At 49.1% G+C, this 21,629-nt stretch overlaps 2 protein-coding genes across 3 annotated transcripts in view; both read right to left on the bottom strand.

The window, feature by feature from the left end:
- LOC115640848 (zinc finger protein RFP-like) overlaps positions 1 to 21,629 on the bottom strand; it is a 1,004,025-nt gene that overhangs the window by 864,686 nt on the left and 117,710 nt on the right. The gene's annotated exons all lie outside the window — the stretch shown is intronic.
- Positions 1,036 to 13,881, bottom strand: LOC115640817. Of its 2 annotated transcripts, XM_030543837.1 has the most exons (5): positions 13,840 to 13,881; positions 7,282 to 7,370; positions 3,880 to 4,023; positions 2,736 to 3,326; positions 1,036 to 2,070 (listed from the first exon to the last, which is right to left on the bottom strand). In XM_030543837.1, the coding sequence occupies exons 3-5, from the start codon at positions 3,902 to 3,904 to the stop codon at positions 1,661 to 1,663; spliced, it is 1,026 nt and encodes a 341-aa protein (XP_030399697.1). In that variant the 5' UTR covers positions 3,905 to 4,023; positions 7,282 to 7,370; positions 13,840 to 13,881; the 3' UTR covers positions 1,036 to 1,660. The 2 variants fall into 2 exon arrangements, with proteins under 2 accessions (XP_030399697.1, XP_030399696.1); XM_030543836.1 differs by lacking the exons at positions 7,282 to 7,370; positions 13,840 to 13,881 and adding an exon at positions 6,134 to 6,453 and having other exon boundaries at positions 3,916 to 4,023.

Here is a 21,629-nt window from a genome sequence, read left to right as displayed (position 1 = left end):
CTCCGGGGTGCAGTGTGTCCCTGGGGGGCTGCTTGTGTAGCTGAAGCCCTACCAGCTCTGGCAGGAGAACAAGGATGGAGTGAGTGGGCCATAAGGGTGAACAAGCAGATGCTGGTATACAAAGTTACTGACTGGGAGGCAGGAGCCTCTCTAGGCTGGGCAGGGGGGCTAGGGGAAGGGACCTGGGTCGGGGTGATTGAGGGAGGATCAGGGAAAGGGAGATGAGGGGTGATCAAGGGGCCGGGGAGCTGGGTGGGAGGGTGATTAGGAGGTTTAGGAGAGAGGAGCTGGGTAGGGGGCAATCAGGACTTTCTTGCATTGACTGTACTCACTCCAGGTCCCTAGTCCAGCAGAGGACCTGCCACTGATGGTGAGTACTATAATTATTCACCCGTATTTTATTTTAAATTTGTATTGCTGTATAAAATGACATTTTCAGTAGCAACAGCACAGTTTTAACAGGTATTTCACAGTAATTATTCCTGATTTTTTTTCTTAATACGTGTGGGGGGGTGTATCTCTTAGCGGAAAGACGAATCATAAAGTTAAGATGGAGAGCTCATGGGTACTAAGCAATGTTTTCTTTCAAACTCTGATACTAAAATAAGCTACAAACAGCTTGAAAGTTTTTAGTATGTTTTTATATACAACATGTTAGGCTGCAAGAGTTCCAACCTCTGTAACAATTAAATTCATAATTAAAACTAGTGCAATAACTATTTTTATACATCTCACTTTGCGTATTTTGAAAGGGTGAGTTTATGGAAATATGTATTGTTTCAGCTCCATTGCAGAACAGTGCTGCTACGGTTAAAGGCTCTGTACCAGTTCTATTTTATACATCTCAGCCATTAGGATCTTACCTCTTAGGCACAGATATTTGCTCCAGGCTCCATTCGGGGACTGAAGAACCTGAGCCCAAATTATATTTTTGGTACAGGTTTTTTTTATTGTTGTTTTTTTAAAGGCTTTCTCTCCTTTAGAGGTTTGTAAATGCAAAAACAAGAGATAAATGAATTCATTTCTGAGCTCTTCTGTAAAAAACAACAAGTTTATTTTTTTAAAAATATGGAGCCCGAGACTCATTTAAACAAAGTCCTTTGTTACGCAACTCAGTCGGCATAAAGGGGTCTTGATTTGCGAGGAACTGATGTTTATGCCCACTGTAAGGGCTCATTGTACACAGTCAAAGCTGTGTAAAAGGGCCCGTCATGTTCGTCGGCCCGAGTCCCTAGATGTTTTCACATCATTTGACCATCCTGTGGACTGGTACACAGGAGTCGCTACTTTTTAAACCAGTATCCTAGTAACAATTTCTGCCCTTGGATTCTGATATGTTCCCCCCTTTGAGTTAAATGGGTGGAACAAGAAATCTATCCACAGTCCAACTTTGACCCTTAATAATAGGCGTTTATACACCTATAGCTATTTGCTAAATCAATGGCCCCACCCTGTTCAAGCACTTCTGGCTGGAGACTAATAAAGATACTTATGAAAACTGAATTTACATGTTTATTCCACACCTATGCAAACATACCTAGGTAATGCTAAAGTAAAAACTTCATACATACAGGGGAAAGTATCTTTGAAGGGGAAGGAAGCGGGAATTCACAAGCATACACACCCAAGAGGCTCTCACAGCTGGGTGTACGTGCAACTGTCACTGTGTGTAATCTTCCGTGGGGTGGAGTGCCTGGGGTACTGCTGCGGGCCCAGAAGATATGTGGAGGCCAGTATAGGGAGGTCCCGGAATGCAGTTCTCTATGGGCTGCAGGGGGAGGCGAGCACGGATGTGTTCGGCCTGAAGTTCGATCAGAGACCGCAGCATGTCTGTCTGCTCCCGGAGCAATGTGATCATCTCTTGCTGCCCGTTTCTCCTGTCCTCGCTATCCCTCTGCATTTTGTCATTTATCATTATCCTCCAAGCCCTCTGCTCGCGCTCCGAAGCGCGGGAGGCTCGCAGGACCTCCTGAAACATGTCTTCCCTTGTCCTCTTCTTTCTCCTCCTCACCTGGCCCAGCCGTTCCTCTGGCGTGGACGGAGAGGCCCTCAAGGCCGCATTTGCAGCTGCTAAAGAAACAATGGACAGAGGTACCACTGCCAGTGCATTTACTCCCCTTGATCAAAACAAGTTACATGCACAACATGCTCACTTCCCCTTGGGACTCAGAGCACAGAGGCAGCCCCACCCATGGCAAATATGGCCAGGGGAGGGGTGGGAGTTGGGACAATAAGGAGGGGGTAGCACTGGGACATCAGTACAAGCGGACAGGGCTATCGTACTGCAGACTAGCCCCATTTCCACAAGCGGTGGTGACTGTAGCTGATCTCTCACTCCTGAGGGAACAGCTCCTGGCTGCAGATCGGGTCTGTATGCTGCTAGCCTGCACACTGCAATGGTGCCTGATGAAGTAAATGCTGAGTGGTGTGGCAAAGTGTCCTACCATATGGGAAGAAACAAAGCAGCCCTCCCAAGAAACCTTTGGCAGAGGATTGCAGAGTACCTCCCAGGAAAGTTTCCTAGAGATCTCTATGGAGGATTCACAGAACATCCTGGTGTGAATGAACAAACAAACTATGCTGTAGGGCCCCCTCTGCCTAGCTGAACAGGGGAATGAGAAGCAGATAGCAACTGTACCTGTACAGGTTATTTCACTTCCTCTTCTAGCCTATTACAAAAAGCTGTACCTGAGCAGATGTGTCTCTGCAGTATTGAAGCAAGCTGAAGTACTTACCAGAGGTTCCCTCCCCTGCATCAGGCTCACCGGGGCTGGACTGCTGGGACTGGCTAGACTGCTCAGGAGTCAAAAAGAAGTCCTGGCTCGCCACGCCACCAGATCCCCCTGTCGCCTGTCCCCCATACTCCTCCTCTTCCTCGTCCTCCTCTTCCTTGATCATCACCTCGATCTCAGGGTTCACCCCGGTGGCCTGTGACTCCAGGTCCCCCAAAGTATCCACAGGATGCTTGACGGTGGAGGTGGAGTCGCCGTCGAGGATGGCGTGCAGCTCCTTGTAGAAGCGGCACGTCTGCGGCTCCGCACCGGAGCGACTATTTGCCTCCTTTGCCTTCTGGTACGCCTGCCGCAGCTCCTTGATTTTCACGCGGCACTGCTGTGGGTCCCTGTCGTAGCCCTTCTCCTCCATGCCCCGAGCAATCTGGCTGTAGACGTCGAAGTTTCGACGGCTGTTCCGGAGCTGTGCCTGCACGTCTCCCTGTCCCCACAGGCCCAGGAGATCCACCACCTCTGGCGTACTCCAGGCAGGAGCCCGTCTGCCTCGTGGAGCCGGCATGCTGAGCTGGGAAGTTGCTAGGTGAGCTCTCCACGCTGAGCAAACAGGAAGAGCAATTTCAAAAATTCCCAGGCTTTAAAAGGGGAGGGGTATGTATCTGGCTGCCGAGCAGCGGAGTTCAAAATGGTGACCGGAGAAGTCACTGTGGGGCATTGTGGGACACCTGGAGGCCACTGAAGTTGACATAAGTAATGCAGTGTTTACACTGACACTACGTTACCCTAAGTGCTATGCCTCTTGGTGAGGTGGATTTATTAGGTTGGGGTAGCGGGTGAGTTAAAGCAGTGGGAAGAACACTATTGTAGACATCTCTGTAGTGAGGCAGCTTATGTCGACCTAACTCTGTAGCATACACAAAGCCTCAGAAACTGGGTTCTACCTCCACATCCCATCCAAACACTCATAGAGAAGTAAAGTCAGGGAGGAAACTCCTGACAGCTAACGGGATGGGTGGGAAGCCATGACTGATATTTGCCTTGATGCCACGAAACCTGCTGACTGCAGCCCTGACCTGGGTGGGACGGGGCAGAACTGAGGGCTCTTGGTCACAGCACATTTCTGGGACTCGAGGCTTTTTCCTTCACTCATCAGATGGTTTCTCTGTCCGTTTCATGGACTCCTCACCTGTGTGGGTGCCTCTCAGGATCTCCCTTTCCTTGGAGGCCTGAAGATTCCACGGTTCTTCCCCTCGTTCCAATCTGGTGATCAGGTCAGGTTTGGTAATAGGGAATCCTGTGCAGGAGATAAAATCAGGCAAGATCAGGGCACATGGAGTCTTGGTAGAGTATCTGTCACAAGGAAGACTCCCTGAGTTTAACCTGACCCTACATGGGACTGTGGTAACTCTGACCCCTTGGGAGCAGCAGATATCTGGGGGCAGGGGGTGTTGTCACACCCTCACTAGGAGTTCTCAGGCTAGGTGCACCTCTGGGGGACTTGCTGACACTGACACACACACACACACACACACACACACACACACACCCCTCAGATGTTAAACTCCTGCCTATTTCCAAGCCTGCAGCATCAAAAGTCCTTCCCATGGATGGAGCTAGTCCCAAGTTGGCAGGTGAACGGTGTGTGAAGGAGAAATAACACAGGCAGGACAATATCCTGCTTCTCATAGACTCATAGGTCAGAAGGGACCAATCTGATCATCTAGTCTGACCTCCTGCACAAGGCAGGCCACAGAACCCCACCCATCCAATTTTATAACAACCCCTATCCCAGGACCGAGTTATTGAAATCCTCAAAAATGGTTTGAAGACCTCAAGCTGCAGAGAAACCACCAGCAAGTGACCCGTGCCCCACGCTGCAGGGGAAGGCGAAAAATCTCCAGGGCACCTGCCAATCCGCCCTGGAGGAAAATTCCTTCCCGACCCCAAATATGGCGATCAGCTAAACCCTGAGCATGTGGGCAAGAGTCACCAGCTAGCACCCAAGAAGGAATTCTCTGCAGCAACTCAGTACCCATCGCATCCAACATCTCCCCGCAGACCATTGAGCAGACCTGTCTGGTGGTAATTCAAGATCAATTGCCCAAATTAACGATCCTATCATAACATCCCCTCCATATACTTATCAAGCTTTGTCTTAAAGCCAGGAAAGTCTTTTGCCCCTACTACTTCCCTCGGAAGGCTATTCCAGAACTTCACTCCCCTAATGGTCAGAAACCTTCATCTAATTTCAAGTCTAAAACTTCCTAATATCCAGTTTATACCCATTCGTCCTCGTGCCTACATTAGCACTAAACTTAAATAATTCCTCTCCCTCCCTAACGTTAACCCCCTTGATATATTTATATAGAGCGAGCATATCCCCCCTCAGCCTTCTTTTGGCCAGGCTAAACAAGCCAAGCTCTTTGAGTCTCCTTTCATAAGGCAGTTTTTCCATTCCTTGGATCATCCTTGTAGCCCGTCTCTGAACCTGTTCCAGTCTGAATTCATCCTTCTTGAACATGGGACACCAGAACTGCACACAGTATTCCAGATGGGGTCTCACCAACGCCTTATATAACGGTACTAACACCTCCTTATCCTTGCAGGAAATACCCCGCCTGATGCATCCCAAAATCGCATTTGCTTTTTTAACAGCCGTATCACATTGGCGACTCATAGTCATCCTGCTATCAACCAGTACCCCAAGGTCCTTCTCCTCCTCCGTCGCTTCCAACTGATGCGCCCCCAACGTATATCCAAAATTCTTATTATTAATTCCTAAATGCATGACCTTGCACTTTTCACTGTTGTATTTCATCCTATTTCTATTACTCCAGTTTACAAGGTGGTTCAGATCTTCCTGAATAGTATCCCTATCCTTCTCCGTGTTAGCAATACCCCCCAGCTTCGTGTCATCCGCAAACTTTATTAGCACATTCCCGCTCTTTGTGCCAAGGTCAGTAATAAAAAGGTTAAATAAGATCGGTCCCAAAACCGATCCTTGAGGGACTCCACTGGTGACCTCCTTCCAGCCCGACAGTTCACCTTTCAATACGACCCTCTGGAGTCTCCCCTTTAACCAGTTCCTTATCCACCTTACAACTTTCATATTCACTCCCATCTTTTCCAATTTAACTAACAGCTCCCTGTGCGGAACCGTGTCGAATGCCTTACTGAAATCTGGCCCCTTGAAAGCTGGGGAGATGGAAATGAATTAGCCTGTCCATTAGGTATGACTCCTCTGTTCCCTTCAAGGGGATATGAAGATGAAAGTATCTCTCACACTGGAGCTTTGGACTATGCGACCCATTCTCCCCAAATCCAACTAAGCAGGGAAGAACCTGACCAGATTCAGAAATGCAGACCCCACCGCTTCTAGTAGCGAGGATACAGGAATCCCTTACCCAGCAAGGTCACAGTTTCATAATTCTCCTGCATGATGTCCCTGTAAAGGGCTCTCTGACCGGACTTCAGCAGAGCTCTCTGCCCCTTACTGAAATATAGAGCCATCTCCTTGAAGGTCACAGAACACTGAAACAACATCAGTTTCCCCACTCAGTGCCTGCCAACTAATCCTGTCCCAAGCAGGGGACAAGGACAGGAATCCCAAGACCTTCATATTTCATGGTAGCCTCTAACTAGTGGGTTCAGGCTTCAGCACTGAGAATCTAGTCAGTTCTCCCAGCTCTGTCCATGGCGGTGTTTACTAGGGTTACCATAGGCCTGGGTTTTCCCAGACATGACCTCTTTTTTGGCCGTCTAATCTCCAACCGGGCAGATTTTTGAAATATGAACAAATATCCATGATTTTTCCTTGCTCATCCTTTTTCCAGCACTGAATCTGGATGAACTGCTATTCCTGGCGTACGCTAACAGCGGCATGCATGTTCACTGGTTTTCTCATCCTTACTTCTGTGCTGATGCCAGCAGTGGCGCTGCCTTCAGAGCTAGCAGACAGCAGCAGCTGGTGGCTGGGCAGCCAGCCCTGAAAGCAGTGCTGCCATCAGCACTAGCCCAGAAATAAAGGTGGCTTGACATTGACTACTGAGTTGCTGAAAGGGATCCTGCTTGTACAGCTCAACTTCAGGCACACATCTGGCAAAGACATTCATGGCTACTTGAGCAAGCAACCACTGCTGAGAAGATACGCTCCACAGAGACATGCATGGGCACACCAGGAAGATACGCAGTAGGAAAGGATTGACTGCATACAAGCAGGTACGTTTAAATTTGATTTACATTTATGTTTGAGGCCATTACGCTTGTTATTTATAAATGTTAGATATTCAAAGTGGAAAGAAACTGTACAGTAAAAACAGAACTCCCCCCCCACCCTCCTGTCTGGGAACTTGAAATATAGTAACCATAGTGTTTCCTCTTTCAGAAATGGGGGAATGTTCACTCCCTGCCAATGGGCCTGTTCTGAAAATCAGGCCAGGTTGAACATGTCCCAGCACTTTATCACATCGTGTCCCCTCCCTGCCTCCCCCTGTGTATTTCTGCCCCTCCCCCTCCACAAAAACCCCTCTGCAGCTCCCTGAAAATCCCCTACCTGAGCTGGCTCCACCACAGCCACTTCCCTTCCCTGTTTCCTAGGAGGATGGGATGATCAGAAGTGAAACGTGGACCTGATTCCTCAGCCTGTCGGGGCAATGGGGAAGGTTTCAGAAGAGGCTTGAGTCCATTTCACACCCTGATTCCCCCAAGACTCTTTCCCTGAAGACAGATGCTCCGGATTCTGCCATGCTGGAAAAATACTTACCTTAAAAAACCCTCTGTCACTTTATTACAACACAGACCCAGCCCCTCCCACCAGCACTGAACCCACCAGGAGACTTTTAACCAACCCCCCATGGACAGAGTCACTAAGACAAAAGCTAGAAAAGAGCAGAATCAAAGGAGCCACTTTGGGAAGTTCCCCCTGACATTGGCCCCAAAGGCAGCAGCGCACTCCCAGCATCATGGGGACTTGGCTGGGGCAAAACCTGGCTTCTCCTCTGTCAGCTCCTCCCCTTGTCCCCAGGAGAGTCAGTCTGCCCAGGGGGGTGCAGGGAATGGATCCAGGCAGGGCTGGGAACCTCCCTCCCCACTTCTTGCTCCTGCTGTCCCTTTCAGTCTCACCCCTCCCCTTCCTGTCTCCTTCCCTCCCCCTCTGCCTGGGAGAACTGGGGACTGTCCCATTCCCATGGGCGTTGGCTCTCCTATGTGAGAGTAGGCATGGGTCTGAGGGTAGCAGCTCTGGGAGCCACAGACATATAGGGAGCCCCTTTCCCTCCAGTACAAACTCACCAGCAGAGAGTCACTTTCCTGCCCAGCCCCAGCCCTTTCTCTTCACCTGCAGGCTCTGGCTCAGGAGCCGATGTTGGCAGAGTCCAGGACTGCCCCAGGGGGCTAGTTCCAGGAGCTGCGGAAAGTCTCCACCTGGGCTGGGCACAGAGGGAGCTATAATGACAGTCGCTCCCTGACACAGACCCCTGCTGGGGGGTGGGGAGGAAGAAGCTGCTCAGTCTAAGCTCCCAGATCACAAGGAAAGAGGCAGCAGCTTCTAGTATTTTCCCCAGGAATTGAAATGGGGGGGGGGGGTGTTCAAATTTACAGGAAGGATGAGGGCCAAGGGGTGAGACCGTGAGGGCAAAGGTGGACTGATCATGAAACATTTTTTTCATTTTATTAGATTTAACTCATGTTGTAAAAATCAAACAAATTAAAATTGGCGACTCAAGCTTTCTACGAAGCACGACATCTACATCCTCCTTTGTTTCTTGCTATAGTTCTGCACAAGTCTGTTAATTAACTTCTTGAATGCAGTGTGTTCATCTTTGGTGGCTTCTTGTGTGGACAGAACTTCCAGGCCTTCAAGTGATATGCTCATTAGTTCATTCATATGATCCGGCAGAAGGCAACTTCTTTCAGAACATAAAATTCTATTCTATGATTAAAAGGAATGCTCAACTGTAGCTGTTGTGACTGGGAGCAGCAAGAGATTCATTCCTACTTCTTTCATCCCAGAAAACATAACACACAGATCAGTCAAGCCACTAGTGATGATAAAAAAAGGAGTGAAATCTTCATTCATTCATCCATCATATGACATTCCATTCTGTGTTCAAATTCTCTATTCTGTCCTGATCGCATCTCAGACCCATTTCTGGTAGTGCCTCACTCCTCTCCACTGTCAGTGTTTTATAAGGTAGGCATCTGTAAAACGCTGAGTGGAATCCAGAAGTCTCTGTTGTAGATCTGTAAGAATCAAGTACGGGTACTTCTTCAGCTGGCTTAAACACTTCTCTTCACTTAAGGATTCAACGTAAGTGTCTTCATTAGTCAACTTCTGGACTGAAGTCTTTGCTTCTTTCAGTACATTTTCAATGGATCTCTCTCTGATTGATCCAAGTATAGCTTCTATTGCTGGACAAAGATCTACTACTGTTGTAGCAGATGCCTGGATGGCATTGTTTAATGACCCAAGTGGTTTTAACAGTAGACTTACAAGAGAGAGAATGGTGATTGTCTTCTCTGAACGTAGTAGCAAAAGTAATCCACCCGCCTCGCTACTTAGATCCATTCCATTGTGGTAGATACTTTCCAAAGCCAGTAATAATGGTTGCAGTAATTTTAAGACAACAGCCAAGGATCACTCATGAGAAAACCAGTGGGATTTCCCAGGCTGGACTAATTTGAACTTCAGTCACGGAGCATCTTCTAGTTTTTTCAAGATGTTCAGTCTTTTTGGACTCGTGTTGAAAAGAGTCCAAAAAAAGACATTAAATTTATGGCTTTTAAAACGTCTTTTGAAGATTCTGCAGCTCATACTAGTGCTAGTTGAGTAGATTGTAGAATCACTGGTCTGGAAGGGACCTCGAGAGATCATCTAGTCCAGTCCCGTGAATTCAAGGCAGGACTAGAGTATTATCTAGACTATCCCTGACAGTTGTTTGTCTAACCTCCTCTTTAAAACCTCCAGTGAAGGTGATTCCACAACCTCTCTAGGCAATTTATTCCAGTGCTTAACTACTCCAGCAGTTAGGAAGTTTTTCCTGATGTGCAACCTAAAACTTCCCTTGCTGCAATTTCAGCCCATTGTTTTTTATATTATCCTCAGAGGTTAAGAACAACATTTTTTCTCCCTCCTCCTTGTAACAGCTTTTATGTACTTGAAAACTTTTATATCCCCTCTCGGTCTTCTCTTTTCCAGACTAAACAAACCCAGGTTTTTCAATCTTCCTTCACAGGTCATGTTTTCTAGACCTTTAGTCACTTTTTTGCCTCTCTCTGGACTTTCTCCAATATGTCCACATTCTTCCTGAGGCCATATCAGTACAAAATCAAGAAGAATTTCTTCTGTCTTGCTTACAACACTTGTGCTAATACATCCCAGAATATTTGCTTTTTTTGCAACAGTGTTACACTGTTGTCTCATATTTAGCTTGTGATCCCCTATGACCCCCAGATCACTTTCCACAGTACTCCTTCTTCGGCAGTCATTTCCCATTTTGTATGTGTGCAGTTGATTATTCCATCCCAAATGGAGTACTTTGCATTGATCCTTATTGAATTTCATCCTATTTACTTCAGACCATTTCTCCAGATTTTCCAGATCATTTGGAATTTTAATCCTATCCTCCAAAGCACTTGCAACTGCGACCAGCTTAGTACCGTCTGCAAACTTTACAAGTGCACTCTCTATGCCCTTATCTGTATCACTGATGATGTTCGAACAAAACCAGACCCAGGAGCAATTCCTGTGGAATCCTGCTCGATATGCCCTTTCCAGCTTGCCTGTGAATCACTGATGACTGCTCTCTGGGAACAATTATCCAACCATTATTCACCCACCTTATAGAAGTTCCATCTAAGTTGTATTTCCCTAGTTTGTTTATGAGAAGGTAAAATCAAAAGCCTTACTAAAGTCAAGATATACCAACTACCACTTTCCCCCTATCCACAGGGCTTGTTATCCTGTCAAAGAAAGCTATTAGGTTGGTTTGACATGCTTTGCTCTTGAAAAATCCATGTTACTTATTTATTATCTCCTAGTTGTTTTCTAATTGATTCCTTAATTATTTGCTCCATTATCTTTCTGGGTACTGAAGATAAGATGGCCTCTGCAGTGTGTATAGGAAAGCTTAGGGATACACTTTTCTCTGAGCAAAGCTCGTACTCCACCATGTCTTCCAGGGAAGTTTGCAGCTCCATCAAATGCACAAGCAGGCATCAGTTTGAGGTCCAACTGACAAGCATGTAACTCTTCTAAGATGTGGGTTGTCACAGATGCAGCCAATGAGTCTTCTATAACCTGAAGATCTAGAAATATATCTACTGGACTACCACTAACATGATAATGTAAACAATGACAATGCCGATTTGCATGGGTGCATTCATCAGCCATGCATGCAAATGTTTTAAGGTGATGAAAGAGTTCTTCACTTTTTCCAAATGCTGAGAGTCTTTCGCTGTTGCCCTGCATGCTTCAACCAGTCCGCTGAGTTTCTAGCAGAAAGATAACAAGCATCTGCCAGTCTTGTTTGGAACCAGCGTCCAATTTCAGGGTTAACAAGTGACAACGCACTTAACACTGGCCTCCAGCTTGTAGTGTATGTTATCTCTTGCTTAAACAGGAAGTATGGAGTGGCAGCCATGTTTGTTTGCATGAACCATGTTGTGTCTCCAGCATTCTTAACAGCCTCATCAAGTACTTCTAAAACTGGCTCTGACAGTGACCGACAAACATGGGGATTTAGGTTGTGGAGACACTGTTTCTTCAGTAAGCAGCTGTATTTGTGCTTCAGGCTGTTTGGATGTTGAAACGCCACTTGAACCTTCAGGTGACATGTTGGTATATTCTTGGTATGTTCGTCATCTTGGTTGGTTTGACCACTAAAGTGGGTGATGGGAGAGTTGGGGGCAGCAGAAGGGAGTGTAGGGAAATCCCTGGAAGCATCTGATCCAGGAAGCTCAACTAACTCTAGGGCTCTAATATCATGAGCAGAGAAGGAGTATGTCCACACTACCCACGTTACAGCGCAGCAGCGCTGTGATGGGGGTAGTATAGACTTGCTTTATTACCAAGGAAGAGCTATCCCGGCGATTAAATAAAACACACCCCTAAAGAGTGGTGGGAGCTTTATTGCTGGGATAAAGCACTGTCTATACTGGCGCTTTGCAGCGCTAAAACTTTTGTCGCTCAGGGGTGTGTTTTTTCACACCCCTGAATGAAAAGTTTTAGCGCTGAAAGTGGCAGTGTAGACACAGCCGAAGATATAGACACCAGCTTCCTCTGCCTTAGGGCACATCTTTACTGGCAACGTTAAAGAGCTGCTGCGGCAGCGCTTTAACATGGCTTGGTTAGTCGCCAAATAGACTATCCACAAGGGGCGTAGCTCCCAGCACTGGTGCACTGTCTGTACTGGCATGTTACAGCGCTAAAACTTCAGCGCTCGGGGTGGTGTTTTTTCACACCCATGAGCGAGAAAGTTGAAGCGCTGTAAAGTGCCAGTGTAGACAAGCCCTAAGCAATAACCAGCTTTCCCCCCACTCCACCCCCTCATGACTGAGCCTCCCTGGGTTGGGATTGTCCTGGCAACCCCCATGGACCGTTCAGCAGCTGCAAATGTCATTTGCCCACCTGGACTCACACCAGAACAGAACCAGTTTGAACTGATATTTTTAACTGAACTGGAACCAGACTTAAACCCTATTTTTTCCTCTTACTCAGTTAATTTGAATAGAACTAGGGGGGTGGAGGGGGGCGGTTGCCAGTTAAAATAAAGTTTCAGCAATTTTTCAGCTCAATAATTGATAAAAATGAAATAAAAGCTACTCTGATCTTCCTTTCATTATAAAAACAAAACAACACACTGGCATGTGGTTGCTATCAGAATGGCATGCCTCAGTAGAAAAAGACAACGGGGCAGCCAATAGGAGCAGGAAGGAAGATGAGAGAAGTGGGGACTCCTTGGTCCCAGAAGTTAACAATAACTTTTCAGGCCCAAAGAGAAAGGCTGTTCAACTCTTGTCCCTCTTAGACAGGACTTCTCTCACCCCTAGTGCAGATCCTTCCTCCAATTGCCCCAGCTGACACAGGCCCCAGGCCTAGGGTGACCAGACAGCAAGTGTGAAAAATCAGGATGGAGGTGGGAGGGTAATAGGAGCCTATATAAGAAAGAGACCCAAAAATCAGACTGTCCCTATAAAATCGGGACATCTGGTCAAGCTAGCTACCCTGGCCCCAAATTCAGTTCCCCACTGAAGCAAGATACCAGGCCCCCCTTCTGGGGCACTGCCTAGTAACCAAACAATTTTGGGGTGTATTGAACCAGGAACTGAACACACTGACTGCCACTGAACCAAACCCCAATTACACCCCTTGCAGCTCACAGTGATTCTGGTTTGATACTCTATCCTGTGCAGAAATCAGACCAGCTCCTGTTCACTCCTGTCAACTCAGGAGTCAGACACCCTCCACGCCCCCACAATAATGAAATTGTCTTTAAACTAGAAGCAGAAAGTGTGTGGAGTGGTGGGGGGGGAGGGAAGGGGGTTGCTGTGGACATTTACCTTGTACATTTTCAGCCCTTCTAGGAAGTCTCCTGCCCACCAGCCCCTCGGCTTGTTTGATCACTGGGGTGGGGGGACGCGGGGGAAACCCACTGGCTGCTGGGCGGAGCAGCCCGTCACCCTCTCCTACCCCATGGGGCAGGGGAGTTGCCTTGTGTCCACCCCCCCCCCCGCCAGCCTCCTCTTGCTCTGTCTCCCTCCAGCTTCCCCACATCCCCCCTTTCCCTCGCAGTGACCCCCCCTCACATCTTCCCTCCATTCCAGCCTCGTTCTGCTCAGCCCCATAATCCCCCCCACACCCCCTGAATCGCCCCATCCTCCCTTCAGTGCAACCACCGCCCCCTGCCCACATCCTGCCCCGGCCTCCCTGTTCCCCCCTTACCCCCCCCCACGTGTCTCCCCCCGCCCTGCACACAATGGGACTCGGGGGCCATCTTCCCTAGATGCACAACACAGCGACTCGCAGCCAGCTCCGCTGGGAGCAGCCTGGGGCCAAACCTCCCCCTGCAGCCCGGGGGTGACACGCGCGGGGGGGGGGGCGGGTCTCTCTCACCTTCCCTCCGAGCGGGGCCCCCCGCGGCAGGGGCCGGGCCGGGCTGGGGGCTCTGCCCTGGGAGAGGCTCCTGGGGAGCAGCGGGAAGGGCCCTGCTGGAGATTCCCCTCTCCCGGCTGCAGCCAGGGCTCCGGGCTCCCAGCACCAGCCGCCGGGGCTCGGGGATCTCGCCAGGAGCCAGCGGCCGCGACTCACCCCAAAGCCCGGGCCGGAGCAGGCCTGGCAGGAGGCGGGGAATCCCTGGGCCAACCATTCCGGAGACTCCGTGTAACCAGCTCGTCCAAAGAAATACGCCGAGCCTCTCTCCGCTGTCTGATTGGCGCTCTTCCCTGCCTATCACACTTCCCTGCTCTCTGATTGGTGTGAAAGGGAATGTCCCCCCTTCTCTTTATTTTACTGCAGCCATCCCAGGTGGGTGGGGGGAGGGCTTCCGCCCGAGTAGGATGTTTAAAGGTGCGTTCGCCCCTGATCGATGATTGGCTCAATGCGAAGAGCAAAGGGGGCTGTAATTGGAGGACAGACCAGGTTACTCACCCCCTTCCTTTGTTACGCTAGCCCTGGGTCACGTGGGTGCAAGACTCTTGGATTCTTTCCATCGCAGTCTGGGGGTTAGGCAGGTTGTAGGCATCAGCCCCAGGGCAGCAGCATCAGAGCAGTGAGGGTGGCAGGTTTGGAGGGGTGCCTATGGGGGAGGCCGCTAAGGCAAATTTTGGGGTGGCCATGGCCCCCACAAGCCCCCATGCCTAGCGCTGCCCCTGTCAGCGAGACTAAAAATACGTGGGTTGGTAAAGGGTAAAGGGAAACAAGCTGAAGCCAAGAGGCCGTGAATATAAAGCTCCACCAGTGCTATTGGTATTTGCAGGCACTTCCCAGCCCTTTTTGCTGACCAAGCCAGTGTGTTCCCAGCCCTAGAAGGCAATCAAACATTGCATGTATGTCTTTGCTGCCCGTTTTACAAATAAGTTTAAAAAAAAGTTGTGTAAAATCACTGAAATCAAAATGGGGAGTAGGATCATGGTCTCCAACAGGGAAGGCCTAGGTCTTAGCTACTCAGTTTCACTGTCTTTAGTCTGAAAGCATCAGATATGTGTGTTTTGGTTCTCCTGTCACTAACTGATAGACGATACTAGAGCTGGAAGTCCTGATGACAAATGTTCTACTGCTGACTAGCAAATACTTGTCTAATCCACTGGCAAAGTGGCAGCTGGTCCACACACTTCAATTATTCCCATAGCTGAAGTGGGGGGCATTCAGGGAGGATATGCACAGATACGATTCAAATCCTGTAGCAGAAGTATGGAGGAAAACTTTGTAGGTCAGTGTAGTTTGCATTTATTTTGTTTTTCTTTCTTGCTTTGGGGGTTCTTTTAAAAAATCTTTGTGAGGATCCAGATGACCAGGCTTGGGTTGCAAGAAGCTGTGGATTTTGGGGAGCTGTGTTGCAGCCCATTTCATGCTAGAAGCAGGTAGTGGGGAAGTGCCTTAAACCTGGAAGCATCATACTGTTCACCCATCTTCTTTGAAGGGTGTTATTATGGGCAATGGGAACGGCATAGTTAATGAACTGATCTGGTTCCCCTTTGAAATCCGTGAAAAGATTCCTAATCACTTCAAAGGGCTTTGGATTGATCCCTGAGTGACTTGGTCAGCCACCCAGAGTGAAATTGACTTCACTCCAGCAACTGGGTTCTCTACAGATAAAGCACAGGGTGGTTAGGAAAGTGAAATCCACCCCCGTCCTGAGACCAGGACATAGGACCCCAGCATTAGAAGGCTGAATGCAGCCCCTCTGCATTACTTGGTGGTGCTGGATTCCCCTTCCATGGGGCATAGGCAGCTTCCAGGTTCAGGGTTAAGTTAGGATGGGGGTTGCACTGGCTCCCCAGGCTGTAAGGGAGTTTCACTCAGAGGAGCAGCGCAGGAACTAGCACCCAGGGGATCCTTCGTCCTGTGCTCAGGTTGATACAGAACAATTCCTCCTGAACAGAGCACAGACTCTGCTTAACCACAGGCCCAAGGGTGATGGAGAACTCATTAGGTACTGTACTGCCTGAAAGTGCTAGAAATTCCTCAGTAGTTATAAGAACAGGAGTACTTGTGGCACAGGCTCCCTGGCAATTAAAGTCAATCCAGAAGTTGCCTTTTTAGTGAAGTCTTTCAACTTTTATCCTAAGCTACAAATTGTCTTATCGGAGTGTCCGGGTCCGGGTCCACCTGTGCTCAGTGATTTTACCTCTAATGACTTTAATCAGCAGGTGAATGGCCCCCTTTGTGCAGCAGCTGGTGTAGTGAGTGTGAAAGAGCAAAGATTGTATTCAGAGTTATCATATGATGGTCCTGGTATGAAGGGGAAATATCAGCCTCTGTTATATAAACAAAGTGATATTCTATCTGGGGTCTCATTGCCAGGAGGATCAGCCTCACCCCCAGCTTGGGGGGAACAGATCCAAGAGTTATTTTATTATGCTGTCCTTCCCAGAGAGTTTCTGCTGCTTTTCTTCATGCCTGTATTCATTTCATCCTCCCCACTTCCATTATTTTAAGCCAACAGAAGTGACATCCAGGGGCAGTGGGAAGGAGTCTGGGGAGATGAATTCCTCAGTCTGGGCCATTTGCAGCTCTTGGTGCCAATGTCATGATTTCCAGAATGCGCTGAACAGCTGCAGCATTGGAGGGGAGAGGTCTCTGCACCCCATGCACAGAAAAAAGAAAAAAACAAGTTTGGGGCAGAAACTGAGCTGGAAACTCCATCAAAGAAAATGAAAAGAGGCAAAATGGAGGAGGAGCATTGGGAAGAGGGTGAGAATTGCATCTGCTGACTGCAACTGCCCCCTCCCCACCTGGCCTCCGCTCCCTTTAGACCCTAGCTCACTCTGTTGCCTGTTCGTGACCTGGCTACTACTCCTGTTCCGCTGCCAGAATCACCACTTCTAGCAAAGTCCTGGCACTCTGCAGGAGGCAGCCAGCACCAGGGCTCCTGCACCCATGCAAGGTCCAGGATAAACTGAGAACTCCCATCTGCCAGGCTCTCTGGCAATTTTTCTATTTTAGCTGCAGGAGGGGGATTGGGGGCCTAGGAGAGCCGCCTCCTGGGACCAAAAAGGGAAGCTGATCATGTTGGGAAGGAAGCTCTGACTGGAGATGCTCTTGGGGACACAGGTAGTTACACAGGCTGCTCTGTAACTGGCCACATCTCCAGGACTCATCAGTTGGCTGCGATCTACTGAAGTCAATGGACCCACACTCATTGCATCAGCTGAGAAACAGGTTCAATGTTATTGCTATTGCATCACACTGGCTACCTTGTTGCAGCTGTATAATGTGAACTGGCCACTGAGCTGTAATTTAGCTATCCCAGGCCCTGATGCTCCCTGGCAACCAGATGCAGGGTGTTAGCTATTTAAATATTGAGCAGAAAGAAAATAAATCCTCACCCCTTACAGCGGGGGAAGGGGTCAAATATATTCACAGTTTGGACTTCATCTTAGAAAGAGTGACCCTTGGAGCAGCTCTCCTCCCATTAATACCCCTGTGCCTACCACAGCAATTGCTGATGGGTGGAAGAAATGCAAACGTATTTCTCTATTTCATATACTTTAGTTCCCTTTAAATACAAGTTCCCAACTGGAAAGCAGGAAGATCAGCACCATGTGGCCAGCAGAGCCCCCAAGTCACTGAATTAGTGGGAAATTCATTATTTGCACTAATTTCAGCTGCTTTTTCTATCGTGCTTCAAAAGCAGGCAGCCTGTCATAGACACACGTGAGAGAAACTCTTCTGCCAGCAAATATCCAGTACCAGTGACAAAGTGCACGGTTCCTAGATGTTGATCCTGGGTTCTGGCAGGTGCTGTCCATGGGCGTTGATCACCAGCCTTGGGTGCTGATCCCCAGCACCGGGAACACAGCAGTGGGCACCAACCTTAGGCTCCAGCGGGCACTAGCCCAGGACACAGATTCCTAGCCCCAACTGTGCAGAAGCAAGAACGGACCCCAAGCGCCAACCTTGGGTGCCAACCTCCAACCCTAAGCCCCAACCTACACCTCTAACTATGCAGCCCCACCTCCATCACCCCAGCCTTTGCTGCCTCACCTTCTGCGCGCATCCATCCAGGTCTTAACTTGCGAGGACTCACTGGGAAAAGTGATATTAACAAATATCACTTCTCACAGCATGATCTTTACTATTGAGTCCTCAGAAAATACCTACATAAATACATTACCATGCTTTGGATATGAATGTGTACAAATTTATTTTGTTTTTCCTAAAGTAACTTAAGCATTTTAGGAAAAAGTTTCAGTGCAGTCACCACAAGATTTGGTAGCCGCACTTTGAGGCCATCAAAAAAATTGTTGTGAGAACCCCTGGCCTAACTCTCCTCTAATCCATGTCACAGATCATTCTGACTGAGATGCCTAGTTTTCTCTGCTGAATTTATCTCCTTCCCTCTTGGTGTCCGCTGAGCATTTCCCTTCTCAGGATAGTTTTGCTTTCACTCCTCTCATTTCAGCTTCCCCCACTTTCCTGAGGCATCTCTCTTTATTCTTGTTTTACTTTATTTTCACTTTTCCTCATTTCATTTCTTCTCTCCCTTCTGGTTAAACCTGCCCTGTACCTGACTCCAGGGCCAGTGCAAGAAATATTTTGCACCCTAGGTGAAACTTCTACCTTGTGCCCCCCACCCCTGCCCCTGGAGCATCGCTTATTATAAACTTTAAAAAATAAATACTGCATAATGTGGCATTGTTCATTAGAATTAATAAACATTCATCTTGAAAATTTATTAATTTCATTATTTAGTCTGCATATTTATTGAAAATAAATGAATAACCTGAGAGGGTGTGGGGCTGGCTGGCTTTGGGCACAGGGGTGTGGCAGGGATTGGATGGAGACAGAGGAGTGCAGGGCTGGCTTCGGGCAGGGGTGCGGCAGGGTCTGGCTGGAGATGGAATGTGGGGCTGGCTGGCCCTGGGCAGAGGGGTGCAGCAGGGTTTGGCTATAGACAGGAGTGTGGGGCTGGCTGGCTTCGGCCAGGGCAGGGCATGTGGAGCTGGTTGGAGATGGGGTGTGGGGCTAGCTTTGGGCAGCGGGGGTACGGGAGGGCAGGGCAGGGGATGAAGAGCTGGTTGGAGATGGGCAGGGCAGAGGGTGTGGGGCTGGTTGGAGATGGGCAGGGCAGAGGGTGTGGGGCTGGTTGGCTGGCTTTGAGTTGGGGGTGTAGCAGAGGCTGGCTGGAGGCAGGGGGTGGGGGGCTGGCTGAAGGCAGGGCAGGGCAGGGCAGGGGCTGCAGCAAGGGCTGTCTGGAGGCAAGGCAGGGGGTGCAGCAGAGGCTGGCTGTGGGCAGGGCAAGGAGTGTGGGTCTGGCTGGAGGCAGGGCAAGGGGTGTGGCAGGGGTTGGCTGTGGGCAGGATGGCGAGTACTAGGGCTGTCCCTAGATATTATGGGGCCCTATGTAGCCCCCCCACAGGAGTGGTTGTGTGGTGCCCCAGGCCTCTGTGGGGGGTGGGCTGGCTTCAGGGGCTGGTGCAACCACTAGGCAAACTAGGCAGCTGCCTAGGGCGCCAAGATTTGAGGGCACCAAAAAGCAGTGCCCAAAATGTCTGGGACACTCACCCGGTGCCGGCTAAACATGTAACCCTCTTCCCACCGCTGTGCGAGGGGGCGCTGCGGCTTTGATCAGCTCCAGCTGGCTGGGAAGTGACGTCATTCCTCTGCCGGCTGCACTGCTCCTTGCTGCTCTGGCTCTACCCCAGACCCCCATTCCCCTGAGCTCTGCAGCAGGGCCAGGCCTGACTTACCGGTGGGGAGAAGTGCAGAGACACGGCCCAGCCGTGCCACCGAGGAGTGCTGGGGGGTGGTTTCCCCCTGCCCCCCAAGCCAGCCAGGGCCAATGCAAGGATATTTTGCGCCCTAGGCCAAACTTCAACCTTATGCCCTGCCCCCCACTGTAACATCAGTTCATTGAGGGGCAAATCCAAAGTAGCCTTTATAAACCCCAGGGGCCAGCCTGCTCAGGGGCTGCTCCCCAGATCAGGTTCTCCCCTCCCCGCTCCCTTGAACTCCCCTGGAGGGTGCACAGCTCCACCCATGAGCCCTCCCCGCCCCACCCCAACAGCCCCCGCCCCGAGTCCACTCATTGGCTTTGCCAGACTTGGGCCGCTGCAGCAGCTCAGCAGGGAGGAGCTGCCTTCTGGGGGCTCCTGCACCAGATGCATGCGGGTGCCGGCGCCCATGCAACCCCCCCCAGCTCCCTCATCGCCACACTCAGGCTCTGCGGCTCCCGGGAGTGTGAGCCACCGCTGCCCCTCCCAGAGCAAGCTCAGGGCCCAGGAGCCACAGAGCCCAAGCACAGTGAAGGGGGAGCTGGGGGGCTCATGAGGGCCTCTGCCCACAAGCATCTGCTGCAGCATGCAGGAGCCCCTGGTGGGGTGCTGGGCTGCAGCCTGGGCAGGAGGGGCAGGGGGACATGGCTACTTCCCACTAGCAGCGCTGCCACCTTTGCAGGGCTCCTGTCCCCCCTGCGCAGCGCTGGCTACTCAATGCTGGGGCTCGCTGCCCCTGCAAGCCGACGCTCTGGCTCTCCGGTGCCTCCGGAAGGCGGCTCCTCCCTGCCGAGCCAGGGTATCTCTTTTTGGTGCTCCCAGGGCTGTCCTTAGGATTTATGGGGTCCTATGTGGTATAATTAAACTGGTGCCCCTATGCCCGATGGCAGCCCAGCGGGGATGTAGGGACAAGGCAGAAAGAATAACAAGACGCCTGGCCTACCTCACGGTGGCGGAAAGTCACTGTTCCCCACACCCCGTACCCTCTCCCTCATGCAGAATGGACATGCAGAAGGTACCTAATTAAAAGCATTAAACTTGAGAATAAAAAAGTGTCAGTCACAGGTTTTTTTATATGCCCTGAAGTTTTTCAGACGTTTATTTGCAAAAACTTCATAGTAAGTATGAATCAGCTGTCTTGCTGAATACAACATTAAATATTATGGAATACATGATGCAGCTCTTCTCTGTTTTATATTTTCTTAATCAGTATTTCTAAGCTGATTTTATATTTTAAATGTGCTCATTCCAGATTACTATATATTTAGTTCACTGAAACAGACATTATTTTAAATTAATCAGTCAGAGGATTAGTGTGTTCATAACAATGTTCATTGCTTTTAGAAAAAAGGAACACTAATTTACTGTGTGTGATCTCCATAACAATACACGTTTATGAAATTTCACCAACTTTGAAAAATGTTTCCAAAGATTTTAGGCATAACAAAGGATTTTATATCTTACTAAGGTACTGATTTTGCTTAAAACTAGTTCATCAGATAGTCGGAAGTAAAGAAAGGGAAACTCTTTGTACAACTATCTGGAAACAAAGGACTGTTGCTTCCTTCAGTGAGAGGGGAAGGGGGGGTGAAGGGAGAAATGGATGGACAGAAAGGACAGGATGACTTTGAAAGTAAGGGTTTTTTACTATAGTAATTAAAATGTGTATCTTAGATAAAGGTGGTCTTTTGAAGGATTTATTTAAAAAAACCATATGTCTGAAGATCCAAGAATTTAAGGCTAAAATGATTGTGCGTCTAAAAATCTATGCAAGGATTTTTTAGAGATGTGATTTTATAATCTTCACCAACTCACTAATGAAATATTTTTAAAGCAAATTTTACACTTAGATCCTGTAGACTGACATGTTCTGAGTAAATATTACAGTCATGCACAACTATTTTGGTCAGTACATTCAGAAACTGACAGTAGATACCTAGGGGTTGGCAAATGCCCTTATATGTCTTC

The sequence above is a fragment of the Gopherus evgoodei genome, unplaced genomic scaffold (genome assembly GCF_007399415.2).
Source record: "Gopherus evgoodei ecotype Sinaloan lineage unplaced genomic scaffold, rGopEvg1_v1.p scaffold_32_arrow_ctg1, whole genome shotgun sequence".
Classification (NCBI taxonomy): Eukaryota; Metazoa; Chordata; order Testudines; family Testudinidae; genus Gopherus; species Gopherus evgoodei.
This window is presented reverse-complemented; position numbering and strand designations above follow the sequence as displayed.

Bases quoted from the DNA above. Each gene is read 5' to 3' on its own strand.
- LOC115640817 (XM_030543836.1), bottom strand. From the start codon at position 6,272: ATGTTGTTTCAGTGTTCTGTGACCTTCAAGGAGATGGCTCTATATTTC. The intron at 4,024-6,133 runs GTAAGGGATTCC...TCTCCTGCACAG, and splicing joins TGAAACTGTGACCTTGCTGG to GATTCCCTATTACCAAACCT. The intron at 3,327-3,915 runs GTGAGGAGTCCA...CTGTTTGCTCAG, and splicing joins CCTGAGAGGCACCCACACAG to CGTGGAGAGCTCACCTAGCA.